The sequence below is a fragment of the Argiope bruennichi genome, chromosome 1 (assembly GCF_947563725.1).
Source record: "Argiope bruennichi chromosome 1, qqArgBrue1.1, whole genome shotgun sequence".
Classification (NCBI taxonomy): Eukaryota; Metazoa; Arthropoda; class Arachnida; order Araneae; family Araneidae; genus Argiope; species Argiope bruennichi.
The window spans coordinates 139,821,532-139,839,943 of NC_079151.1; the positions used below are offsets into that span (position 1 = coordinate 139,821,532).

Here is an 18,412-nt window from a genome sequence, read left to right on the forward strand (position 1 = left end):
TCAATTAATTTTACTTATACAAACAGCTGAGTATAATTTGCTTTAAAAGTTTGAACTGTGCATTTTTTTTATAAATATAATCTGAAATGGATTTCTATATTTTCCAGTTCCATATATCGATCAATTCAAAAGGCGATCTTATTTATGCTAAAAAGTTAAATTCTAATTTACGATAATTATTTTATTAAATTTCAGTTTATAACATTAAATAAAAGTTTTTGATCCAGAAAAAGTTATAAAAGTATATATATAATGATATTTTAAACTCTAATTTCAATTTAATTAATTTCCAAGGTTTTATCTTAATTTAGCCCATAGTAACTTCATGCTAAAATATTCTATTATTTCCTGATAAATATTAGAATCTATTGTTTCTTTCTTCGTTTCACTTTCTACAATTTAAAGTATTATCATAACAATTATAAAAATTAATTAATCAGCAATTAACTAACTAAATTTCATGCTTTAAATTTAGTAAAATCTGCAAAATAAATAAATAAAACAGACCTTAAAAATAAGGACAATCAAAACTATGTTAAACTGAAACTTTTGATTATTAACACAAACATGAATGGTAGAAATCAAGAACCCATTAATGAAAAAAATAGAAAATAATAACAATGTATCAGAAACAAAATGTATTAGACTAAATACAATTCCATTCTGCTATAATCTATAATTGAATAATCGAAAAGAAATAAAAAAGCAATTTTAAAACTCACTTTTTATTTATAAAATACATTAATTATGATTAAAAGAATGCAAAACTATATTATTTTAAAATGACAAAACTAGCAGAGATCGAGTGACAGTTGTGTAGTTTCTTAAAAAAATTCTGAATCACTGTCACATGATTCCGTTTCTTCTGAATCGGAATCCGATTCAGTACTTCCAATTTGAACTACCAGTTCGTCTACTACTTCCTCTAAAATTCCATCTTTTTCCCAATAAGAATTTTCAAGTTTTTCCACATGACGGCAATGAGCCTCCCATTCCTTGGAAGACACTCCGCCCAAAGCATCGCACAACAGATTCTGTAAGTTTTCTAAACTTAAGTCTCCTGTTATATTTCTCTCTTTGATGAGTCTTTTGACTGAAGACCAAACGTATTCAATCGCATTTAAATCGCAATGGTAGGGGGGAAGTCGCAAGACATAATGCCCATTTTCTTTTATTATGCTGTCAATTTTATATATGATTTCTTTACGGCGATTCCTATCAATTAGCGAATACAGTTCCGCTTTCCTCATTTTCATATCGCATTCTATTCCGTTATTAATCAGCCAATCGGTCATTTCTTTCTTCGTACTGTATTTGGTAGGTGTCGGATTTGCAACTTTTGTGTGATATGGAGCATTGTCCATGCACACGACACTTTTTGGGCGCAAATTTGGAATGAGTTTTTCCAACACCCATTTCTCAAAATTTTCATAATTCATTTGGCCATGATAATCACCAGTTTTAGTTGACGCTTTGTAAATTAATTGAGCGCCAGGAATAAATCCCGTGGACGAGCCAGCATGCACAATGATCAATCGATTTTTGGAATTTACATTTATTTCGGCTCCTGAAATTGTATCACTTTGCCAGCATTTTCTAAATGTTAGATTACTGTCGACCCACGTTTCATCAATGAAAACTATCTGGCATTTACTTTTTCTGTACTGCCTCATTTTTCGCAAGTAGTTGTTTCTCCAAAACACAATATCAGGTCTTTCGATGAGAAATTTTCTTTTATTCGCGCATTTCTTCCAGCGAAAATTCATTGAATGCAAAACTTTCCTCAATGATTCCTTATTCCAATGAAAATTCAACTTCTCTCTCAATACGGGAAGTAATTTTCTTAAAGAAGGCACTTTCTTTTGCTGGACGTAAAAATCTTGAACTGTTTGACGAATAACACATTTGTCGAAGTCGTCAATTTCACAATTTCGGTCAATAGGCCTTTTACGGTGCTTTCCAGAAGTACTCAAAACTTCCGTTTTGTCCAGTGTCGAAACTTCATTTTTAATTTTCCTAATAGTGCCTTCCGACACTCCAGTCGCCTGAGCAGCTCTTTTCATGGCTTGTGGAAGAGGAACCTTCAAAGATTTTGCTGCAGCTTCTTCGGAGCAGAACTCTGCAACATTATGCACAATTTTACGTGCTTGTGATTTTAAAGTCTCTCCTTTCTTAAATCGAAAAGGCATTTTAAAGGATGTCAAAATTTACGAGACAAAAAAAAAATATTAAATAACAAAATGCAGTTAATATTAACCAAAGAAAAGATTAATAAAATATAAAAGAAATAAGTTAAGCGAATATAAAGATACGTGCAACTGCGATTAAAGCGAGAAGACGAATGAGCAATAGATTTTCTGTTATCGCTTCACATTGACGCCAAGAAAAAGAATACCCCCCCAGACTTCTTTCCGATTCCACCCATTGAAAATGGATCATCCCTACCGCAACCTGTTTCTATAGCGCCCGCCGTAAACATAGACGAATGTCTAGCAGTATTCTAGTGGACAGACAGTACACATATTACTTAGACAAAATAACGAAAACTCAAACAAAAATTTCAAATAGTATTTTTATTATTTTCACTAATTTTAATTTCTCTTAAGAAAATAGGATTTTATAAAATATCCACTGAACGGTGGCTAAGTCTTGTTCTTATTTTGGACACAATATTGCCTGAAATTGAAAATACTCGTTCACTAGCTACTGAGCTTGGTTTGATACTTTTCCTGACATCAAATAAGAAATCTAAGTTTTTTGTTCTTTTATCCGCTGCCTCAAATAATGAAAATTCACCTTTCCGTGTTTGGATTTATATCTTGTTTCAACAAAGGGTTTATGATTCCTGCTTTCAAACAATAAATAGCTTTAAAATAATTCTTGCCAAATAAATTTGTAGAGGAACAAAGCATATTCGACATAATTTGTAAAAGTTTCACAATTTTATTAACATAATTTAATGAACAATAGCAAATTTCATATACCACTAACATTACAAAATAAGTCTACCAATCGTTGAAAACATAACAAAAGTAGTCGGATATAAACAGTTTTCTTACAACATAAATAAACCTTTGACAAATCTCCCACAGAATGAATACACTTACACTAATTAGAACAAATAGACATTTTACACACATTTCTCTGCAACTACCTAAAATAGGTAGCACTAAGTTTTAAGGCAATTGAGAAAATGTTGGCACTAGAAGTGAGTTTAGCGCAGTTTTGCACTAACAATACTATGAAGAGAGATTTTTACACTGTACACAATTTTGCAGTTTATATAAATCACATAATAAAGCTTCATACATTTTTGGCATGGCTCATAATAAAATTCTGAATATGGTTTGTGTACTTGTAAAGGAATATTACAAAAGATATAGCAGTTGACTGGAAATAATATTATGATGACTTTGATCTTATTTTAGTGGGGTTTTTTTTAATACAATTAGAACACTGGTTTGCAGGCATTTAATAGACTTTATCAGATTTATTTAATCTATAGGCTTTTATTTAATAGGCTTTATTAGAATAATACATTTCCACTGTTAAGAATTTTATTGAAAAAATAGCTAAAATTCAAATTTTAATAAAAGTTTATGAACAGTTTCAATACAAATAAATTTTGGAATAGTAAGCCAGTAAATTTATTAAAAATACACAAAATGTAATTAAAAAAATCTATTTTAACCAATAATTATTTGAGATGCAGTTCATGGTTTTGATAAGTTTATTTATAGTTAAATAATTAGATTACAGATTTCATTTATTTTTATATTCTATAAAGGACTTAAATTATAACAATTTATTCATGTATTTTTATTAGCAGGGTTTTCATAAATGAGCATATCATTTAATCATTAAAATTTCATTGCATCTTTTCTGTTTGAAATAAAATATGAAATACATTCCACCCATTTTTCAAAAATTATAAATGCTAAAAAAAAAAAAAAAAAAAAAAAAAAAAAAAAATACTTATAAACCTATCTGCCTCCCAAGAGTCAATATTTTGAAATTTTTGGATATGAATAGGTTTTATTAATATATATATTGTAGAGAAAAATATTACATATTTAATAAAAAATATCATTAGTGTTTTAGTTATGATACTAATATATCAATATATACATTAATATAATGCCCTTTTCTGCGAGTTGTATGTTAACACAAATAAAAGTCAGAATTGCATTTAATGATACCAAAAAAATAATCATTGATTAGTGTTTATTTAAAAGTAACACAGGAAGAAATTCCTGGAAACGTATTTGCTTTTTCATATCGTATTAAAATCGTATTCAATGTCTATTTTCATAAAAATATGAATTATACATAAACACCAATTTTCCCCTTTTTTTCTATAAAAATTCAAAAAAGTGTGAGAAGAGATATAAGAGTATCTTCATAATTAAATTTTTCTCTGCAACCTTAAACTGAAATTTATTCCAAAACTTTACAATATTGACAATTAATAAGAAATTATACATAAAAAAAAGCCGCAAAGTGAAATCAAGAAAACTGCTTTTAAAATAATATCAAATTCATCATAATTTATATGTATGCTTCTCTGTTAACAATTATTAAGACATAAATAAAAAAAAAACACAAATGATGTACAATGAAACTGTGGAATGGAATAATGTAAATTTGCACCATATTTTATTTTTGCTAAGATCTTCCCCAGTTTCAGAAAATGTAGTTCAATACTATATGTTCTTTGGAAAATGTTCTAAATAAATGCCCTAAGAAATCAAACATTTAACATAAACAAAAAATAAAATCTGTAAAATCGCATTATTTTCAAAGAATTTTATATCAAAATGAATAGTTATATAAGTTGTGCTAATAATCACCCATTCAAAAAGATATAAATTTTGTTAATACTTTTAATATAAAGACTTGTGCATTTTGCAGATACAGGAACACAGATTTTCTTTTAAAAAGGGAAACACATATTTAATTTCAGAATATAAAAGCTTAAGAACTTTGAACATTGAAATAAATAACACATTGTCACATTTCTTAATCCAGAATCACAGTACAAAATAACCAACAAAAACCAACAAACATTATATACTGCAAATAGTAAATATATAGTATTACAACAATAACATTTTAAATTTTGCTATGTTTTAAGATAAACATAAAGACAACATCACAACCATGATTTTTTTTTCACTTCAAGATTTTTAGAATTAATCTATACACTCCCCCCCCCCCACCTTTTAAACATTTACTAACAATACTCAACATATATTTTCATTTTTACAATTTTAATATGATGAAATTTAACTATAACAATATTTTTGAAATTAAATATATCAAAGTGAAATCAGAGTACAGAACTGACATAGACTGTGCAATAGCACATGAAATTACATTGAAGGCAGGATTGCCATTTCAAGTGTTTATTAAGAAGTGAATAGATGAGTATAAGCTCTAATAAGCATCACCAATTATGATATTCAAGCAATTTGCCACTTTCACCTTAAATTGCATTTTGAATCCCTTTTCTGAAAGCCATCTTCATTATATGTTATCCACGTTTCATAAGGTTCTTAATTTTAAACACACTATTTCCATTTGAATAGCTCCGAGATTGATGCGATGTTTTAAAACTGAACATTAAAAATTTGCCACATTCAGTTTATGTCACAACAAATGATTTCAAATAAAATTATATTATTATTTTAATGTTTAATTAACTTTTTATTAAATATTTCAATTTTTATAAGAGAAGTTATCAAGAAATACTCCTTTGGAGAATGTTGTATATATATATATATATATATATATATATTGAAATTTGATGAATAATATGAAATTGTTGATAAAACCTTTCTGTCATAAATGAGATGCAAATTTTAAAATATTATGTTCGATAAATTTAATTTTTCAGTTCATTCACATTTGAATAAAATTATTTAAAGATGAAATTAATACATTTTATAATGGTATAATTATTTCCAAATACTATTTTAATATTATATTTTAAAACAATAATAAAAATGAAACTATCAACTAATTAATAAAAATTATTCAAATACTTTAAAGGACCTTTAATTTCAAAGGGGAAAAAAAAGTTAAATAATGTTGCAACAACTAAAGATTAATCCACACATTTTCATGGAATTTCTATAACATTTTAAAAGCTGCAAATATACACTATTTCCTTTTTTTTTAAAAAAAATATTTCAAAGTATATTGATTTGATTGTTCATAAAAGCAAGAGAACCTGAACATGAAAATAAATTGAATACTAATACTGATAAAATAGATTTTGAAATAAGGAAAAAATTTTAATGGGAAGTGTAATAACAAGATTAAGAAATCAGTATCATTCAATTTTGATAAAGTATAAAATATTTAATTTATTAATTAGTTATTTTGTTAGGAATAAAGCAAATTCTAAAAACTAAAAATTATCTTGTTTTTCTTTACAAACAAGCATTTTTTAAGAACAGTTATTTTGTTTGAAAAATAAGATTCAGATCCGGACAAAATGATTTTTTTTTGTCTCTAAATGGAAATTAATAACAATTATTACCAAAAAGTATTTTAATTTGTGACCTTTTTTATTATAACTACATACATTTTTTTAAGAAAAAAAAAAATGCCAATCAATTTTGAATGAGCTAATCAATAGAGGCATTTAACAATCAATAAAAATTTATGAAGTTTAGATTAAATATGACTATTTTAAACAAGTTTCGCTTCATCATTCACCATTATTTACCTACAGTTTTGATTTTGATGATAGATTGAGCTTGTTGACAATGGGTTGCAATGTAACACCAAGAACTTAGTGCATGTCAGTTCTGTTTTTCTGGTAATCTGTAAATAGATGTTAAGGTAGCTAATGCTTTTGTGGATTTAAATTCGATGCAAAATAATTGTCAAATGTTCAACACCATCTCCTTTTTTAGATACAAGAGAACAAATATTTGACCGTGTTTTTTCCACTTTCAAAAAGTATTTAGTTTAGGTAAGAGAGTTTGGAAAAGTAAAATATACTGGCTCATTTAAAGAAAGAAATTTGCTATAACTTGAAAAATATAACAATATATTGTAGAAAACAATAATAAAGGTAATTGTAAAAACAAATAATATGCCAAAGTATGAATAAATCACACTTGAGAAACAACAGCTCTGACTAGATAAATACATTGCACTATAAGCGACCATCCCTCACAATTCCTGAAGTATTTTTCAATCCTTCAGATTTAGTAAAATCTATTTCAGCATAAGTCAAAGTTTTTTCATCATCAGGAACTGGTGGCTTCTGTACAATAGGGGAGCGTGGTAACTCATCGCTTGTCGCAGGCACCAGATCCAACATAGCATAATTAAGTTCTTTTTCTTCACTACTCGTAGAAGCAGGTCTTGAGCTTGTTGATGACCTCTGTGGAATCACTACATTTTCATACTGGCCCTCACAAATAATTTGCTGGTCATCAAAGTTCTGAGATGCTGTTAATGTTTTCGGGCTACTATGAGTTGAGCTTATTTCATCACTAGCAGATGAGATACTGGATACACTGCTATGATCTGGAGATCTTGAAGTGGATACTCGCAGATGAGGAGTAGGTATTCCGTGAGACTGAAGGGTTGGACCTCGCATGGGACTAACAGAAATCCCTGGTGCTGAAGGTCGTATCATGCTTGCAGATCCCGTGACAGGGCAGGAACTTTTCCTCCCAGGGGAAGGTAATTCTGGTCTCAGAGACAAAGGAGCAGCAGGGGCTGACATTTGCTTACGGAACGCTGGAAGGGTGTTCGGAATGTTTCTGAATTTGGGCGCCAAAAGGGAAGATTTTAATGAATCAGAACTTGGATTCAAAGTACTTGTTGGGGATCGTAATCCTTTATGTCCTCCAGTGCCTTCAGTAACAGGATTACAAGAAAACATGAAATTTCGATCAGGCTTTAAAGAATTATTAAATGCACTAAACATCACTTCGGAAGAGGCAGGTATCGGTTTAGGTGTAGGACAAATAGGTTTTCCAAACTGGACATTAGTGTAGCTGGGATCATTTGTAGCTGAGCAACTTGGCATCAATAGAGTACTGTGTTTGGATGCATAATAGCTTGTTGAAAGCTGATTAACAGCAACAGAAGCACTACTTTTCTGAATCTCAATATTTACATAATCACCTTCTGCATTGTCAATTGTTTTTGTTGGTACTGGCAAAAAGCTATTGCTTGTATCACTTGTCTTCGGATCTGTTTTTGATGCCAAATTTTTAATATCACTATCTGACAATACTTCTGAATTATCACAAACATTTTTTGAATCTAAAAATGCACTTGTATTATCTTTTTCAATATAATTACAATTATTTTCTTCTTGATCTGTTTTAGTAAATGCCATCTGCTTGGTATAACATGGAATTTTAGTTGCTGAACAAATCTGTGCACAAGATAATGAATGATTATTATTGCTTTTTTCACCAGAATTCAAGCAACTAAAATTTGTATTTTGATCTGGAGAACTGACTGCATCAGATTTAATTTGACACGGAATGCTATTGTAGAAAACATCTTGTTCTTCAAGATCACAGTTGTCAATCTGTATGCTTTCAGGCAAATCTTTATTTTGCAATTCAGCATTTCTGTTCTCCAAATAGTTATTGTTTTGTTGAACATTCTGCATAAATTTCGGAGGTTTCCGCATTGGTAAAGGAGGGCCAACATTACTTTTTAGTTCACTTTTACGATAGGTTCTTTCTGGCAGAGGAGGTTTAGTGTCAACAATTTTTGTTTTATTGCTCAAACTCATTTGATCCATTTCAAAAATGGGTAAGCTGGAATTATTATTATCATTTTCTACAGCATTCTCAGTTTTACAGTTACTTTCTTTGTCCTTAACCATCACAGTTGTTTTATTTTTCACAGCACACTAAACATAAAGAGAACAAGAAAATATTAATGAAAATGTTTTAAATTTAATAATAAAATCTATTATGATTATTTATATAAGTAACAGTTATAAAAACAAGGAAATAAAGTCAGAGTAATAATCAAGAGTTTTTCAGTAGTTACAAATAACAAATAGTATAAAGCGCATTTTTATTTATGACTGGTACAGAGATGAAATATACTCATTTACAATCAAATAATGTAATACATTTAAATACGACAATTCGATATATTTTCTGGTTTTGTCAATTAATGCAAGATCACATATAAGTGTAATCATACAGAATTTTATACATTCTGATAATGCTAATAGTCTTGGCATTTGACTTAAATCTCAATTTTAATTAGCACAGAATTATAACATTCCTAGCTATATATAATTCTAATATATTTTGAAGTATTTATAACAGTTAAAATCCTAATATTTTTAGAATTTGATTTAGAGTTAAAATAATTTTTCACTAATAAAGGAAGGCATGAACTTAATTATATTAAGAAGTAATTATGACTTGAGAATTTTTCATAGACATCCAAAGATTTGATGAATAACATAAGACAAAAATTATATATAGCGAATAAGTTTTTGTAATTCTTCAAGGTGTCAGGAATTATTTTACAAAAATTATATACACATGGTAAAAATAATATATTTCATAAATGTAGAGTAAAAATAATATATTTAAAATTTTTCTTTTTATAGCAAGTAATAATAAAAAATAATTTCTGTTGTTTGCACAACATGCATAAAAATTAAAATAAATATTGGTTCAATATGATTAAGAATCTATGAAACTCAAAAGTTATACAAGACAAATTATTTTTATAAAAAAACAAAAGATACATACATCTGAATTGTTCTCAGCATTTTCCTCGGTTTTTAAAAAGGATAGCACCTGTTAAAACAAATCAAATAATAAAACACTTAGCATTAGGTAGAAAGCACATAACTTTCAAAATCACAGATAAAATTTACTTCGAAAATATTAAATTTTTCTAAAACAATAATTAATATAGGAATGAATGTAATAAACATTTAACATAACAAGCATTAATAAACCCATAAAAAATTAGTAATTAAATTCAGAAATTACATGCATATGTAAAAATAGTAAATGTCACTAAATTATATCAAAAAGAAACATTGAAATTATATAAATCAATAGCAACATTCTGTTTAAGAATATTTCATCAAACATTTCTAAGTACACATGCTTTACTGAGCACTTTAACTTTCAGATATTAGAAATGAATAAAGAAATAAAGAAAGAAAACATCAATAATTTATAATTAGACCTAGTTACTTTTGATAGCCATTTAGTTTGTGAAATTAATGAATGCTAACAATTTGAATTAAATATTTTGTGTAACCGTTTCAATGGCTTTCTAAACAAAATGCTTTAAACTTCAAAATTTGATATACATATAATCTTAGATTACTTTAGATGTTTTACAAAGTTCTGTTTATTGTGCTAAGTATTTTCCTAATTATTTGGCTATATCTTTATCTATCCAAATTAATCACAAAAACAAGCAGCAGCATTAAATCTTTTTTTTTTTTAATTTTTTTTTTTTTTACTATTGCTGGTTTCTGAAGTTAAACATTAAAGGCAAGTACAACAAAATTTGAGTAATTTAACATAAAATAATCCGAATTTTCATATCTTGATCATCAATAATAGAAACAAAGCCAGGATGAAATACCACTGTAGCGGTACTACAAAGTGAAACTAAAACTGACATTTGCCACGAGGTTCAAATTGACAATGCTGTAGCGGTACTACGCATTGTATTTAGCATAGTCATTTGCAGATACCTTAATTATATTTGTAGCGGTACTACAAAGTGCAACTACAAACTGACATTTGCCACGAGGTTCAAATCAAATTGAAAGTGCCGCTTGGTGGTTATTTTTGATCTCGGCAAGTATGCAAATGAACGACTCCTTCAGCCTATTTTTAAACCAGCGAAGCAAGAGAGAAAAAACACTGCCGCTACCTGAACGATTCTGACTTACTATTTAAGCGTGTTTTTTTCACCAATCTTGCAATTGTACAAAGTCTTGTAAATATGTTGTAATTAAATTTTCTTTAACTTAAACCTTGTTTTCTTAGCTCTAGCATATTTTAAATTAGGCAGGCAAATTTGTAGGTTAGGTGATTGAAACCAACACTAACCCACACTACTAGCAACAATGAAAATAATTTGAATTTCATTTCAACAATAAAATATACTGTTAAATTTTTTTGAAATTAATTAAAAATAGAAGGAGGAATAAAAAAAAAAAAAAAAAAAAAAAAAAAAAAAAGGGTACAAGGCAAAAAAAAAAAAAAAAAAAAAAAATTGATATGAATCAAAGGATAATTTTTTTTTTGAAATTTAAGATGCTTTTAAAATGAAATAAAATGTTGATGAAATTATTTTTTGTACTGCAATATTTTTGGAAATTTTGACAGAGACAGAAAAGGAAAAACTGTGGCAGAATTTTGCCTATTAGAATTTTTTTTTTTTAAAATTAAAATTGCTGTGAGGTGCACAACCTACAAATCAAAGTACATAATGCAAAGTTTTGTAGTCCTACATCAGTCTTGCCTGTAGAACATATACATTCATTTTTATTATTAGTAGAGATAGAGAAGGAAAGCAAACACACCTTTTCCAACCCATAAGACTTTTGATCCCAATCAGCTTTCTGACTGGAACTTGGATCTGAAAAAATAACAGAAGTTTTATTATTTAACGTTATATAAATTTTCAGTAATAGCTTTTTTTTACAAGGGGGAAAAAAAAATCATAATAGTAAAATGCATAAATTCTATGATTTATACCAATAATACAGAAGATGAATATATACCACAAAACTTGGTAATTTCATTGAATGCAGAACAATCTAAATATTCTTATTTCTTAATGATGGCATAAAATTTATAAAGGAAAGATTTTGAGAATATTTGTATTTTAGCTGCATCAGAGCAGCTGAGAAACCCTGAATAAGAATTATATCCTAAGATCAAACATCAAATAATTTTTTTTTTGTTTGGATCCTTAATGGAAACTGATTCAAACATACAACCCAATCTGAGTATGAATTGGGGACATGATTCAGGAAGATTTTTATTTTATCATCGTAATAACATTATTTAAATTCTTTATCTTTTGGTATGGAGATAATAGGCGGAGGGGGGGGGGAGAGAAAAAGAAATGCACATGTTTTTAGCACAGCACAAAAACTTCAAATATTACATTTTCAGAAAAAAAAAAAAGGTAATGTTTTCATTCAGTTAGGCTACCTTTTAACAGAGAATTTGATGGAGACATATCTAAATATCCATCCCTCGATACAGAGCTTTCTCCAGAAGCAAAACTAGCATGTGGCACAGGAATATAATTACAATGTTGCTTGACCGAACCTAAATTCAAAAGAAAATCAAAATTACTATGATCACTAATTATTTTTCAACATATAATTTTTTTTAATAAAAATACTACTAGAACAGATTTATTTAGCAATTAATTTTAGCTTTAAGATGCATTCATGAATTACTTTTTCTACACAGATATTTTTAATGCTGTGACTGCAACAATTTATGCACTAAATATTTTTAATATTTTATAAATAAATTTGCTTTGCCATTTTTAACTAACTTTTTTCTCTGATTAAACTGCAAAATGACTTCATTATTTTATTTAATATCAGTCACTTCAGATGATTACAAGTTCATCAAGAATATCGACTGTATTTGTTATCAGATAAGTCATTTACATATAATTTAATATCATGATTCTATCAAATTGTTTGACAGTAAAGTCATTATTTTAATGGCCTTACTTAAGTTCTGTTTATTGTGTACATGGACTTTTCTAGAGATCATCCCATAACAAAACAGTGCTATTAAAAATTTAATTTAACAGTGCTATTAAAAATTCTGAATTTCGTATTATTACAATTTGAATTTTAAATTTGTATAGCAAACAGCACAGATATGAGGTAATCATTCTTTAAATTTCAACAATGGAAGAAAATCTTGCAATGAAATAATGAAAACATTTTGAATTTCAGGATAACTATGTAATCAAATGTTGAAAATTAGACAAAAAGATATTTTTAAAAAAATTTCCAAATGCAGAAAAATGTTTGCATGAATTTTGAATTGTTGTCATTAAAAGGACAAATTTTGAAACTGTGAAACGTAAAAATCATTTTTGTGCAGTAAAATTTTGGATAGTTATCACAGAAATCTCTCAAAATTCAGCTTTTAATTAAAATTTACTCAGATGTGCACATTCCCACCATTTGGTAAAAGTGTGCACACACACACTTTATTATTAGTAGAGATAATTAATTCACTTACCTTATGACACAGGTTAACTTTTTAAAGATGTACAGATATAATTTAAAAATGAAAAACATTTAAGAAATTATCATCAAAAAGCCATTTTAATTTTTCAAATGAAATTAGAAATATTTACATAGGTTAAAAATATGTGTAAAATATTTTCAGTTAAGTTTTTTATCTTAAAAATTAAAATTGTTAATGAAAAAGCGTTATTGGAAGAGAGTTCCCAGAGTCAATAGTCTACAATATTCATTCTACTATTCAGCTGAAATAATGTTATATGCTATATTATTCACAATGTATACTGAGCTAGAAAAGAAAAGTTTTTACTATTTTCTGATTTTCACAAAGACATTTATTAGATTTCAATTGTTGCAGTGATATAAAAAAAAAAGTTAAGGTCCACAAACTTTTGATCATAGCAATAATTATAGAAAGTAATCAAAATGAGAAAGACTGTGTTTAGATGATTTTAAATAATAGCAGTTGGGCTATATTACAACAACAGGCCATCTTTAGCTTAATCCTTGAATTATTATCATTTAAAAGTGGCAGGAATTTTTCTTAAAGAATTACATATAGAATACAAATATTACAAATATTTTAAATGCTTATTTAATGGGATTATCAGATTTAAATCCTCATTAAATTTGTGGCAAATAAATTCGTCAAAAATTATTTAAAAATTTTATTTATTAAAAAAATAAAACTTTATTTAACATTCTTTTTAAACTTTTAAAATGTCATTATATTAATAAACTCTAAAAATTATTTCAAATATAAAAAAAAAAATAATAACAAAAATGATCAGTGATATAAAGTGTTTACAAACCTGACTTAGGAAGTGAAGCAGCTCTCATATCCATGTATTCATTTCTTTTTGGAACAATATCTACAGATTTTATCTTAATATTGTTACCTGAAAATAAAATATTTCTTCCTAAATGAGTGAGATTTAGCAAGATAAAAAGATATTTAAATCTCTGAAAATATGTAATAACAATAAGGTTAGATTACAATTCCAAGAATTTACATAATGGAAACACAATAGATAGAAATAATTTTGTTAAATTCATAAATTATGAGATTAATTTTCTATAAGAAAATTTATTGAAGAATCTCATCAATCCAGCAAATTCTGATTTTGTATAGTCTTTTCATAAAAATAAAATACTCCAAAATGCTTATATAATAAAATATCATAAAGTATTATATTTAATTTAATCATTAAATTTACAATTAATGGATTAAATAATTTATTTGTTAACTTATTTTAGATGAGCATATATTATTGCTATCTTCACAATACGAAAATATAAATAATTCTTTTATGATGAGATATAGCCTCAGTAAATTTCTGTAATGGAATGATAAAGCAATTTTATGATCAACAAAACCCTTCCAAAGCAATGATTAGTAAAAGCATGACATTTGTACATCTCATTGCATTCAATTTCTAAATGAACTGAATAATTTTCAAAATCATAAGAATTTAATTAAATAATGAAAATTAAATCAAACTTTTGGAGTGTTCAATAGCAATTTCTGAAACAATAGTTACACAAAAATGATATATGTATCATCTCAAAAAACAAACGATCATCTTTCTAATAATATTAGTTTGTCATGTAATTTTTCTTTAATTTTTACAAATTTTAATTTTAATCTATGTAAGATCATCCCATCTATTGAGTCCCATTTCCAGTAAAATAACAGACAAAAGAAGAAAAAAAAAAAAAAAAAAAAAAAAAGAAAGAATGCCAATCAGTGTTTTCTCTGGTTAGGTACAGAAACAACAGAAGATAATTCTGAACTCTGACAGTAAAAACTATGAAATGAAGAGTTTTCTGTTATTGTGTTAATATTGGGTAAGGAAAAATGGCATCTCAAGTTACAAGACTTATGCCAGATGGGTTAGAGTATAAAGGGAGAGGGGAAAAGAGGAATTTTACTGGGATGAAGGATCAAAAAATTAGTCAAAGATATGGCAAAAACATGCTTTAATAAATTGTGAAAAATGACCAATCAATTAGTGATTTTTTTTTCTAAATTTCTTTATAATATTTTACAAAGAGATAACTTTAATTTAAAAATATTAAGCATGAAAGTATTTTCATTCCAAACAAGGTTGGAATCAAATAGCAAATTTATAAAACACTGCAAGGTAATGAAATGATAGAGATGAAATACAAGCATGGAAATTTATTCAACATATTTTTAAAATGTCCATTTTTTTTTTTTTGCCATACAAGAGAGTAAAATCATTTTAAGTGTTAAAATTTCATTTTATCTATACACTATCTTATAAATATTATTTAATGATCTAGTTATACCTTCCTACGCATTAACTAGAATTACCAAAATATATCTTACTGATTTTTCTCCACCCTCTGAACAATATATACCGATTTTTCTTCTGCATTTTTTTCAAGTTTTTCTTGCTTCTGATTTTTGAGGAACCAAGATGCGTATTATTTTCACTCCAGTCTATTTAGTTAATAATTTTGAGAATGATGGTACCACAAAGTCTGATAAGGCCTAAACATTGAGATTGCCGACAATGAACAGATGGACAAAACATTCTACGATACCTTTTTGCCTAGTTACCTTATATATGGCCAGTAAAGAATACAAAACTTTTGCAAATTTAATTGCTTATAATCCCCCCTCCTTCCACAAAATTTAATTATTAGTTAGGTTAAATACTTTTGAAAAGTTGGCCAAAAAGAGTTCAAGCTAAATGATTTATATAGCCTCATTTTGTAAAAAATAAATAAGAAAAAAGGTACGAGGTAGTTGTACATCCACATCAAAAACTTATGACACTAAATTTTAAACAAAACAATGCAGTTGAATTAAAACTGAGTATGTCATACCAAAAGTCAGGTATAAAAACTCCTACAAACTAATACCTTATTCATTCATATTTTAATGTAATAAGTTTTTTAAAATTGTGTTCTACATGTGAAAAAAAGTTACTATACCACAAAAAAATATTGCTAAAAGGTAAATAAAAATAAGATAATTTTTATCACGACTAATAAATATTGAGATGATACATGATTGATTAATATATATTAAGCATTCAGATTATAAAGGAATATGAAATAAAATTTTACACTGATGTGACAAAAAATGTATCACCGAAATTCAGAAAGCTCACTTTCTATTTGGACAAAAAAAAAAAAAAAAAAAAAAAACGTTTTTTTTATATAAAATTACAAAAACCAGCTACAAATATTTCCTAAACATTCTTTATTGAAATTTTTTTGTGAAAAAAACCCTTCTTCACAATATGTGTTTTCTGAAAAAAAAAAAAAAAAAAAAAGTATAATCTTGTATAAAAGGGAAGGGGGGGGGGAGGAAGAGCTCAAGAAATTTCAAGGTTTGGAATTGCAGACATCTAGTAAATTATATTATATATATACGTATCTGTGTGTGTGAGCATAAAAATTTCTTTTAACTAGTATGAAAGCTTATATACAGAAAAAATAAAGTTATAATATCCATAATATACATTTACATAAAAAAATTACCTTCATTTAGAGACATCTTCAAATATTCATCAGGTACTTCAGTAATCGGGCGGTCTGATGATAACTTTCCATCATTTGAAAGTGAATACGGATAGTGACTAAAAAAACAAACATTTTTAATTCTTTTTTTTTTTTATCATTTGGCATTATAAATATAAACACAGACAGAAAAAAAAAAGATTTCTATCAATAAATTTATTTTTAATCTTTTAAAATACAATATTAAATTAAATTTACTTATTATTTAGTTCAATTTTAATAATAGTTTATTTAATAGCGTAATAATAGAAGATGACCTATACACTGATATTGCTCTTTAATAAATAAAAAAAAATGGTACATGAAGATTAAAAAAAAAATGTCCACAAGAACCATCCCAGAAAAACTTTTACGTTATTTTATGAAATATTAATTGTATAATGCATGGGCATTTTATAAAGAAATAAAAATTCTTGCAAATGATTTTTTTTTTTTTTGCACATGAATGTTCTATGGAAAAAAAAACTTTTGTTAAAATTAATAGATTGCATAACTGTCTTAGTAATATTCTTTTTTATATACAATATTGAACAAGATGCTCATCTTTACATTTTTTAGACAAGGTTTTAAATTCCTTACATTATTATTGTTTTAATTTCTAGTAATAATTTTGATCTATTAGAATGCAGAAAGTGAGTATTTTATACTATTAAACTACATGTAATAATTGCTTTCAGTAATAAGTTGTTGTATCTGTGGATTCATTTGCTTTCATCTTTTTAATATGATTGAAAAAAATTAAAATATACATCTTTTTTTAATTCTGTATAGTATTGTCAAAGGTACTTTCAATTTTTTAAAGAAGTTTCAGGATCTTATTTATTACCTTAAAGCTTTTGGACACTCAACATTTTTAATCTCCCTGCTTGACATAAGTAAGATTTTTCATTTTAGACTCATGCAATATAAAACTGGGAGTGGAAAAATAATGGAATTTCTAGGTTGATTTAAGAGATTGCCTCTTGGCTTTATTAAGCACAACTGTGAAAACAAAACAAATTTAAAATTGAGATATTGAAAACCAAGTGACATATTACTTAAGAGAATAGTGAGGAATAGAGAACTCTTGTCTTTAATGCAATTGTTGCAGTTGCATGAATTATGTTACACATTAGCTTTTGAAATGAATAATTTTTTTTTATTTGGGCTGAAATTTTATATTTACAATTAACAAAAAACAACACAAGCACAGTAACTTTAGAAACATCAAAGAGCAAAAAAGTTTTAAAAAATTGTAAATCAATAACAAATAAATAGAGAGAGCTATTACTTATCAAGCAATATTTATAAGGCACATATTATATATATATATATGCATATATACAAATATATTTAAAAGGTATTTTCATATTGTTTTGCTTTCAGTCATTCAAAAAAAAATTTATTTAACTATGGTTGTAATAGTACACTACTTTATGGACAATCACTGAAATTTAATTTTTTGACATGTTTTTTTACGAAAAGGGAAATGAATATTACCTTAATGACGGCTGCCTTAATTTATCAACTTCCTCAGTACTACTACTACATGCAGTACCACTTGACAAAGAGCTAGGGCTGAAGCTAAAAAAGAAAGATATAAATCAA

The 18,412-nt window shown here is 26.8% G+C and overlaps 2 protein-coding genes across 2 annotated transcripts in view; both read right to left on the bottom strand.

The window, feature by feature from the left end:
- Window positions 1-824: 824 nt before the first annotated feature.
- On the bottom strand, window positions 825-2,063 carry LOC129975344 (uncharacterized). The gene has a single exon (XM_056088409.1). The coding sequence runs from the start codon at window positions 2,061-2,063 to the stop codon at window positions 825-827; it is 1,239 nt and encodes a 412-aa protein (XP_055944384.1).
- Window positions 2,064-6,307: 4,244 nt separating this feature from the next.
- LOC129971845 (uncharacterized) overlaps window positions 6,308-18,412 on the bottom strand; it is a 30,552-nt gene continuing 18,447 nt past the window's right edge. Inside the window, exons 8-14 of the mRNA XM_056085823.1 lie at window positions 18,305-18,388; window positions 16,787-16,884; window positions 14,083-14,169; window positions 12,204-12,323; window positions 11,567-11,622; window positions 9,762-9,809; window positions 6,308-8,896 (exon numbers count right to left, since the gene is read on the bottom strand). Of these exons, the coding sequence (XP_055941798.1) occupies window positions 7,169-8,896; window positions 9,762-9,809; window positions 11,567-11,622; window positions 12,204-12,323; window positions 14,083-14,169; window positions 16,787-16,884; window positions 18,305-18,388 (2,221 nt within the window). The 3' untranslated portion in view covers window positions 6,308-7,168. The remainder of the gene's footprint in view (window positions 8,897-9,761; window positions 9,810-11,566; window positions 11,623-12,203; window positions 12,324-14,082; window positions 14,170-16,786; window positions 16,885-18,304; window positions 18,389-18,412) is intronic.